The sequence below is a fragment of the Borostomias antarcticus genome, assembly GCF_949987555.1.
Source record: "Borostomias antarcticus genome assembly, chromosome: 5".
In the NCBI taxonomy this organism is placed as follows: domain Eukaryota; kingdom Metazoa; phylum Chordata; class Actinopteri; order Stomiiformes; family Stomiidae; genus Borostomias; species Borostomias antarcticus.
Window position 1 is genome coordinate 1,390,882 of NC_140238.1, and position 10,000 is coordinate 1,400,881.

General features: G+C 48.3%; 1 protein-coding gene and 1 pseudogene across 2 annotated transcripts in view; one reads left to right on the forward strand and one right to left on the reverse strand.

Annotated features, from left to right (window-relative positions):
• LOC311309450 (cyclin-K-like) overlaps window positions 1-1,451 on the reverse strand; it is a 5,527-nt pseudogene extending 4,076 nt beyond the window's left edge. The window contains exons 1-2 of the transcript XR_014631348.1: window positions 1,384-1,451; window positions 677-916 (exon numbers count right to left, since the gene is read on the reverse strand). The product of XR_014631348.1 is annotated as a cyclin-K-like (transcript). The remainder of the gene's footprint in view (window positions 1-676; window positions 917-1,383) is intronic.
• A 4,787-nt stretch (window positions 1,452-6,238) lies between these two features.
• The window catches only part of setd3 (SET domain containing 3, actin histidine methyltransferase), a 30,315-nt gene continuing 26,553 nt past the window's right edge, over window positions 6,239-10,000 (forward strand). The window contains 5 exon segments of the mRNA XM_084438565.1: window positions 6,239-6,355; window positions 6,643-6,735; window positions 7,095-7,243; window positions 9,467-9,539; window positions 9,724-9,991. Of these exon segments, the coding sequence (XP_084294691.1) occupies window positions 6,253-6,355; window positions 6,643-6,735; window positions 7,095-7,243; window positions 9,467-9,539; window positions 9,724-9,991 (686 nt within the window). The 5' untranslated portion in view covers window positions 6,239-6,252.

Here is a 10,000-nt window from a genome sequence, read left to right on the forward strand (position 1 = left end):
CCCAATGAGCAGGTTAGCACCTTGCATGGCAGCTACCGCCATTGGTGTGTGAATGTGTGTGTGAATGGGTGAATGAGAGGCCATTGTAAAGTGCCTTGAGTGCCGCTAAGGTGGAAAAGCGCTATATAAGTGCAGTCCATTTACCATTTAAGGCACGTTTAGCCAAACGCTATTCAATATATGACCCTAGTTTTGTGAGTTCTGCTGTTTTGTCTGCCTGATTTAGTCTAGACTATGATGAAACGCGTGATTTTTTTTACCAAGAAACTTCTGCCATAACCACGCCCTCGCGAGTTGTCATTGGGTTAGGGTTAGGGATAGGGATAGGGTTAGGGATAGGGTTAGGGTTAGGGTAAGGGATAGGGTTAGGGTTAGGGTTAGGGATAGGGATAGGGATAGGGTTAGGGTTAGGGATAGGGTTAGGGTTGTCCAATGAAAACTCGCGGGGGCGTGGTTATGGCAGAAGTTGGTTGGGAAAAAATATGACGCTGATGAAACAGGTGTGTTAGTCTTGTTCTGGGGAAACAAAACCACTGCACACCTTCTCCATTCTCCAACTCAGTTGAAAGCATGTTAAATCACTCTTATTGTGAGATCTTAGTCATAAATCACTCTTATTGTGAGATCTTAGTCATGCATTCCTCCGTGATGGACCCGGTTCACCCGGTAAGGATACAGTCCCAGGCGCGTGCCCACGTCGAAGATGAAGCGCGCGCCCTCCCTCCGGTACCGGGCCTCGGTGGCGGGGTCCAGCCCCTCGGACTGGGAGGGCGTGTGGGCCAGGTCCTTCTTGTCCCAGTACCAGCAGGGCTTGATGTGGTCCAGACTTGGGCCTGGATGGACAGAGTTCTCCCTGTGGTCTTTCATGAACCGGGTGAATGGGACAGAGCCTGGGTCTGGTTGGACACAGAAGACCCTGCAAGGCAAGGCAAGTTTATTTATATAGCACATTTCAGCCACAGGGCAATTCAAGGTGCTTTACATGAGACATTAAAAGCATTAAAACAAAAAGCAAGACATTAAAGACATTTAAAAACAAAAGGCAGGACAAATTAAAAGCATTAAAACAAAAAGCAAGACATTATAGACATTTAAAACAAAAGGCAGGACAAATTAAAAGCATTAAAACAAAAAGCAAGTCATTATAGACATTTAAACAAAAAGCAAATAGAATGTGTACCCACTGTAGCTAGCACTGACGGTTATAGCTAGTTAGCTGGTTAGCTTGTTAGCTGGTTAGCTTGTTAGCTTGCTCGCTAGCTTGTTAGCTGGTTAGCTTGTTAGCTAGTTAGCTTGTTAGCTTGTTAGCTTGCTCGACTCCGCACACAAGCAGAAGAGACCGTTTAAACTCAGGAGAAGAATGACTAGCGACCTTTGACCTACCGAGGACAGCGGTAATGTGACCCTAGGTTGAAAACAAACACATCCGCGTGATAGAGTATTTATCTCAACCCATCACAGTCTACACTCGCATTGATGCGCATGGCGCCATATTTAATTCATCGAGATGTTCAACAACAACGGGGCGGTTTGCCTGCACTTTACACATCAACGATTGGCATGCTTTTGAACCAATCACAACGCCTGAATCCTTACCATTTTTGGTCATTTTAATCCCACTATCCAATCAAAACCACGAAGGGGCGGGCTTTGTGTTCACGCGGTGAAACCAACCCCGACGCTCGCGACCAACTGCCACTCAGTTTAAACGGCTAATGGGCTCGAGCGAACGCCGGCAATTTAGACCAATCAGTAGGAATTGTGTTTTTTTTAACCAATCGAAAACAAGTGAAACCGCTCGCTCTTCTCAGTAGCCAATAGGAATGAAGAACTAACGTTTTGTTCACGTGGGCGTACGACCGTAACCGTCCAATCAAAACGTTAGAAAACTTGCTACGGGCTCGAGGTAACGCCGGCAATTTAGACCAATCAGTAGAAATTGTGTTCTTTCAACCAATCAAAAACAAGTGAAACCGCTCTTACTTCTCAGTAGCCAATAGGAATTAAGAACTAACGCTTTGTCCACGTGGGCGTACGACCGTAACCGTCCAATCAAAACGTTAGAAAACCTGCAACGGGCGTGTCTCTTCAAATCCGACATCAAGTTAGATTGTAACCGTTGGTCTTGTGAGAGGATTGAGTTCCAGTCTGACAGGAGGAACTACTGCTGTCAACTAGAAGGTAACTTTGTTCAGCGGAGTATTTTATAATAAATAACGTCCGCACAATCATAACTAACATCTGTGGTTGTTTTAATGATTTAACTACAACTCGAAACCGTTGCTTGTGCTGCCGTTTAATCTTCTCGTCTGTAAACACAAGCCAGTTGATCGTTAGCTAGCTGGTTAGCATGGTTAGCATGGTTAGCATGGTTAGCTATAGTCTGGCTGTGGTTCTGACTCACTAGGCTAGCTAGCTATCTCGCCTAGCTGCCATTTGTAATAGTGGTTTAGCTTGTTGTGTGAAAGCAAATCCAACTTTAAAACGTGGTTGTTAATGAATGGGCTCGTCCCCTGCTGGAGTAGTCCAGTTAGACTGCGTGCTGGATGGGCGTGATTCAGCTGGTTAGCTAACTAGCAGCTAGCTGGTACATGCTAGCCAGTTCACTATTCCTGTCAAATCCTCCAGCTAGGATGTGTAACTGGCAGTTATCTAAGTTAGCTGTAAGCTAAGCTAAGCTAGCTAGCTAACGTGACTGCGTGCTAGCTTGAGTATCAATGATCTGATGGCATGAAGAATAGCAACTAGTTACAGTAACAGGTTGGTACTTTTGCTGGATGAGCCTGGTGTGGTTTGGTAGAACCACAAGGCCTTGACTCTTCTATTCTGTTTTCAGCTCTCATTGTTGTTCCAAACAATAACACGGGCCTCTCATTAGAGGCCCCCAGGGGTCCATCTCACTAGAGATGCCCAGCCTCTGGTCCTTTAGAGGACCCCAGGGGTCCATCTCACTAGAGATGCCCAGCCTCTGGTCCTTTAGAGGCCCCCAGGGGTCCATCTCACTAGGGATGCCCAGCCTCTGGTCCTTTAGAGGCCCCCAGGGGTCCATCTCACTAGAGATGCCCAGCCTCTGGCCCTTTAGAGGCCCCCAGGGGTCCATCTCACTAGAGATGCCCAGCCTCTGGTCCTTTAGAGGACCCCAGGGGTCCATCTCACTAGAGATGCCCAGCCTCTGGTCCTTTAGAGGCCCCCAGGGGTCCATCTCACTAGAGATGCCCAGCCTCTGGTCCTTTAGAGGCCCCCAGGGGTCCATCTCACTAGAGATGCCCAGCCTCTGGTCCTTTAGAGGCCCCCAGGGGTCCATCTCACTAGAGATGCCCAGCCTCTGGTCCTTTAGAGGCCCCCAGGGGTCCATCTCACTAGAGATGCCCAGCCTCTGGTCCTTTAGAGGCCCCCAGGGGTCCATCTCACTAGAGATGCCCAGCCTCTGGTCCTTTAGAGGCCCCCAGGGGTCCATCTCACTAGAGATGCCCAGCCTCTGGTCCTTTAGAGGCCCCCAGGGGTCCATCTCACTAGAGATGCCCAGCCTCTGGTCCTTTAGAGGCCCCCAGGGGTCCATCTCACTAGAGATGCCCAGCCTCTGGTCCTTTAGAGGACCCCAGGGGTCCATCTCACTAGAGATGCCCAGCCTCTGGTCCTTTAGAGGCCCCCAGGGGTCCATCTCACTAGAGATGCCCAGCCTCTGGCCTTGGTGAAAGTTTGGTCAACACACTGCACTGTTCTCTAGTAAATGGGCGCATAGTTGGTTGTGTTGGCGGTGGAGTGGTCTTTTGGCAGCCTTTCAACCAGTGTCAGTGCCAGAGTGAACCATGCCCATGCTTTGGGCCAACACGGTTGAAAGGAGGTCAAAGCCTTTGTCTGTTTGAGTGGAAAGTGCCCTGGAGTTTGTGCACAGTGGAGCTTCACTGACTGGTGGTTAAGATCTTCTGTTGAACCCGTCCCCAATCACGATGGCCATTTTATTTTCTGATCTGATGATGGGTATGAATATGTTGTACCTTAACACAAGCTAGCTATGCCACACACATTCAATGGAAAGGCTCTGTCCAGGATCGTCTCCAGTCCTCAGATGTTTGGAGACTGGGCTGGTCCATATCCCACTCCCATGCTGTTAGGATTAAGGTCCATTCCGGTGGTCCCACTTTGGACCGATGCATAACAAAAACTTGATGTACAACAGACACTTAAAGGTCTGGACCAATTCCAAACACCACAGTGGCACCTTTGAAGTCTGAGACATCTAAGAAACGTTCATTTTTTGCTGTGACTGTAGCTTAACGTCATGGCAGAACAATGTGACACAGCTGTCTTGCCTGTGGCATTTTGTAGAGTCTCTTGGACATGCTGTACAGTAGATGCCAATAGATACCGCCTTGCTTTGGGCAGCTGGTGGCTTGATGAAGCCAACATCCTCTCAAATCTTTGTTGGAATTACATGTAGTGGTTGTGGGATCAATACATTTTCCTATTTTGTCTTGCACATGTATAGATGGCCTGTGTCGTGGTGAGATTCAGGACACTTTTGGGGGGCCATTTTAACCTTTGGAGGGATGGGATGAACTAGTTGTTCGACAGAAAGTCCATCACTGCCAAAAAAAACCTGCTTTGCAATGGTGCTGCTTTTGGCTTTAATGAGCACTTGCAAGAAGAGATGGTGACAGAGTGAGAATGAAGGGGGGGGGGTCTGAGAGAGATGGAGGGGAGGGAGAGGAGGGGAGGGAGGGGGAAGAGGGAGAGGGGAGAAGGAGGGAGGGGGCAGAAGGAGGGAGGGGGGAAGAAGAGCAGCTGCAGAGGGTTAGGTGGATAAACATTAGCCTACTTGCTAAGATGGCAGTTAGAAATGGACTAAGATCCAGATTTGTGGTGTAAACATTGACACTTGTCTATTTAAAGCCATCCTTAACTGTCCGTGAAACACAGTTCATGACCCCATGTGACCTAACCTAGGCTTAGCCCATATATCTGTGGTGAAGCACGTAGCCTAGCCTATAGCCCTGTCCTGGATACCATCTAGCTCCTGTCCTATCCCAGGACGATACTGTAGTTGGCCAGAAGCCGTCCATGTGGGTTATCTCCGAAAGGTTACGAGTCTATACTACAAGCCTGCTGTGTTTCTAAATTACGAGAGGCCAGTAGCTCCCTAATACAGTCTCAGGACATCAGTACTAACCAGAAACGTCGCCTGAAAACAAATTCCTAGTACGTTGTAAAACCGCATGGCAGTAAATGGATTCTCAATCAATCAATCAATCAAAGCTTTATTTGTATAGCGCATTTCATACCCAGAGGCAACACAATGCGCTTTACAGAGAACAATTCTGATTCTGATTCTGATATGGTGGGTTCAATGTTTGTTTTATCTCCTACGATAAGACTAATGTAATGTTGCAATCGGTCATACAGGGATTTCCATGACGATGTCCCCAAGAAAGAATGGACTTTTCTCTAGGGCTTCCTGCGGATCTATAGCCCAAACGAATGGAGTTGCATTAACTGGTTCTCCATGGACATGCTACTCTATCTGTGTCAAGAACTCAATACAGTTTTAGTCCAATAATCTCATTAGCGAAAGGGATGTGACTCAGAATGACTGACTCAGAATGACACTGCGCAATTAGGCTATTCATTTTAAGAGATATTTTTAGTCTAAGGTCGATTCCTGGATATCACAATGCGCAGGGGCTTCCGTGCAGCGATCCTAGGGAGGCCTAATTGACCTGCTTAGTCTTATGTTTTACTCTTCTGTGTGAAACGGTAGAGTTTAGCTTCTGCTTGCCAAAGTTGTGGTAAATGTTTCTAATTATTATTTTTTCCATGACCTGTTATTTTCCCCTCATTACCCAGAGGAGAGAGTGGAAGTGTGGGAGTTTTATACTGTGCCAAAATGAACAAAAATATTCTGCCACTTTTACCTACATTAAGTGAAATGGGCCTTCTGTGCCAGTGACGTTTCAAAGTCAAAATCCCTTATGAAACCCGATCTACCACATTCTGCGGTCTTTGTCGCCCTCTAGTGGACACTTCATTTTCTTCGTTTTATCAGTTTGCCAATGGTAGTTTTGAACAGCAGCGGACGGGTGGTTTGTTGCTAGCTAGGCGATATCTTCCTGATTGCAGCATAGCAGCCAGCTGGACTCAAATGTACACAACTGAGGGCAAACAGCCAAAATGATTCAGTGACACCGATGAATAAAGAAGTAATTGTGTTGTCTCTCCTCCAGCTCCTGCTCTGCCCCACTGTCCAGCTGCACCATGGGAAAGAAGAGTCGAGTAAAGACTCAGAAATCGGGGACGGGCGCCACGGCCGTGGTGACCCCCAAAGAAATGATGAACCTCATCTCTGATCTGCTGCAGAGTACGTACACTTCACTAGGGCCTGTTCCAATACTGTACAACCGCTACCTCCCTCCCTCCTTCCCTCGCTCCCTCCCTCGCTCTCTAACAGGATATGTATGACCTGGCATACTTTCTGACCAATGGTGACATCTCTGGCTGTCAGATGAAGATATGAGCTAATCTGCAGGCTTTGTGTGTGTGTGTGTGTGTGTGTGCATTTGTGTGTGTGTGTGTGTGTGGTATGTGTGTGTGGTATGTGTGTGTGCATGTGTGTGTGTGTGTGTGTGTGTGTGTGTGTGTATATAGAGTGTAGCAGTGCTGCTCCAGCCCCAGGGAAGGAGTGGGAGGAGTACCTCCAGATACGAGGCCTGGTGGAGAAGATCCGCAAGAAACAGAAAGGTACACACACACACACACACCCACACACACACACCTACTGTACACACGCGCACGCCGCACACACACACACACACACACACCTACTGTACACACACACAACACACACACACCACACACACACACCTACACACACACAACACATACACACACACACGCACCTACTGTACACACGCCGCACACACACCTACACACACACACACCTACACACACACACACACACACCTACTGTACACACGCGCACGCCGCACACACACCTACACACACACCTACACACACACACACACGATGTACAGTAAGGCTACGGTTACATGGGTTTTGATAAGTGTGTGTGTGTGTGTGTGTGTGTGTGTACCACCCAGGTGTGTCGGTGGTGTTCGAGGGCAGCAGAGAGGAGTACTTCTCTGAGTTGATGGCGTGGGCCGAGGAGGGCGGGGCTTCCTGCGAGGGCTTTGAGATCGCCAACTTCGGAGACGAGGGCTTCGGCCTCCGCGCCACCAAGGACATCAAGGTAGGCATGGACACGGCTCCCATGGCGATGGTTTCCATGGACGCGGGGGACCAGGTTTCTTGTGGGTGGAGACGCTGTGTGAAGAGTCAGAGAAGCAGAGAGGGTTCTTGTGGGTGGAGACGCTGTGTGAAGAGGCAGAGCAGCTGAGAGGTTTCTTGTGGGTGGAGACGCTGTGTGAAGAGGCAGAGCAGCGGAGAGGTTTCTTGTGGGTGGAGACGCTGTGTGAAGAGTCAGAGCAGCGGAGAGGTTTCTTGTGGGTGGAGACGCTGTGTGAAGAGTCAGAGCAGCAGAGAGGTTTCTTGTGGGTGGAGACGCTGTGTGAAGAGTCAGAGCAGCAGAGAGGTTTCTTGTGGGTGGAGACGCTGTGTGAAGAGGCAGAGTAGCGGAGAGGTTTTTTGGGCCCTGGGATTTCACTGATGCCCAAATCACAGACTGAATTAGGGGATAAAAACGGAATCAGCTGTAAACCTTTGAAATATTGCTGAATTTTCCATAATTTGGATATAATTGATAAATAAACAGGAAGCAGGAAGTATAAACAGACATGCTGACGAGAGCGTTGGAGGCCTACTTCCTACTTCCTGCTTCCTACTTCCTGCTCCCAGGCGCTTGGATGACGTTTAACAAGTGAAAGAAGGCCGATACTTTAGACTCAGTTTATGTGACAAGTGAAATCTGAGACACACACACACACACACACACACACACACACACACACACTAGGGCCAGGTCCAGGTCCCAATGCAACAAGCACGGCGAGTGCCAACCCTATTGTCACGTTACAAAATAAAATATGTCTTCATGTTTTCAGCTGGACTTGCTTATCTGCACTAGTAGCCTTATAATTATTTTGGTTTCAATATTTTTACATATAGGTTATCAACCCTATGGGTTTGTATAATTTGATTTGTTTGAAAATATGTAGGCTATGGTTATAAATTACATAGATTTCTGTTGCCATAAATCATATGATTTTCCAGTTAAAAGAGGCATGAAATTAATCATCCATCTTGGTGCAGTGTTCTTTGAAACAAGATTTGAGGTTCAGAAATGTGTCTCTTGAGTAAATACTTCTGGATTCATCACAAACAGGAATCACAGCTACAGTAGTAACGTAGTTAGCTTATGACCACTAAATGAAATGATTTCAACAAGTTGAACAGAAATGTTTTGAGGGTGACACAGAGGGTTGTGATAATGTAAAGGAGTTTTGACTCAGCCCAAAACTAATTTACATGAAGGCCTACAAGAAAAACAATGTAAAATTGAAGCGTAAAATAAAAAGTCCCACACCCACGATAGGAAGAAATATGTTTTGGCGTCAACTTAACGTGATGTCACAAGTGCTGTCCCATTCCTTTTTAAACCAATTAGAGCCCTTGCAGCCTCTCACGCTGAACCACTTACCAGGTGACGTCAATAAGTGTGTGAAGGTTCAGGGCTTCAGCGTCTGGGGGACTTTGGGACTGAGCTTCTGTCTGACCCTCCCGCCCACTCCTATCGACTAGCACAGATCTATCAGCTCCTCCGGTAGTTCAACCAGAGAGGAGGAACTCATTAGTATTCTCCAACCCCCTAATGACCCTCCAATTAGCTCGTATTGACTTTCTAAAATGGCCGCCGTTTAGGCTGATCTAAGAGACGCACGTTCTAATGAAGCTCTGCACCCACATCCATTGTATGACCAAAACGGTGGTAGAGCAATTATCCGACTTTCTCAAAAGTGCTAGTTTTGTCAACGTTTTGATCTGAACCATTGTATATGATCATAAGTAACCTTAAAACAGGGCTAAACATGCATTTTCCCTTTACTACTCCTTTAAGAAGCTGAAGAGGTTTTACACGGTGGACGTACTCTTGTTCTTCATTTGAGGTGAATTCTACACATGGTTCGAATCCTTCTCCTCAATCAGGCTCAACGTTACACCGCCTTTTACCGTGGTCCTGTGTAGTGGAGGAGCATTGCATTGTGGGTCCCGCCAGGGTCACCCCCCCTGAACTCTCTGTGTTCAACGCTCTGCCCGTCGCTGTGCATCACAGGGTGTACTGTACATTTTACTGTACATAAGTACTGAACTGAGACAGTCTAGTTAGTAGTTAGGAACTTATGAACTTGTTTGGTGTTTACGGTGTTGCTGTGTGTGTGTGTGTGGGCGTGTGCGTGTGTGTGTGTGTGTGTTTGTGTGTGTGTGTGTGTGTGCGCGTGTGTGTGTGCGCACGCAGGCAGAGGAGCTGTTTCTGTGGATCCCCAGGAAAATGCTGATGACTGTGGAGTCGGCCAAGAGCTCTGTCCTGGGTAAGACACTCACACACACACGCACACACACACACACCCTCTCACTCGCAAACTCGCCCAGCTATCTACCATGAAGAAATAGCCCCTAAAATGGCCTGGCGGTAGCCTCTTGTGAAGAAACCCGAACCCTGACCCCTTGGCCTCCCCCCCCCTCTCCCCCCCCGCCCCCCCCCCCCCCCCTCAGGACCCCTGTACCAGCAGGACCGGATCCTCCAGGCCATGGGGAACGTCACGCTGGCGTTGCACCTGCTGTGCGAGCGCGCGGAGCCCTCCTCGCCATGGCTGCCCTACGTCAAGACGCTGCCGGCGGAGTACGACACGCCGCTCTACTACGAGGAGGACGAGGTGCGCCACCTGCTGGGCACGCAGGCGCTGCAGGACGTGCTCAGCCAGTACAAGAACATGGCGCGGCAGTACGCCTACTTCTACAAGGTCATCCAGGTCAGTCTGGGGTCACAGAG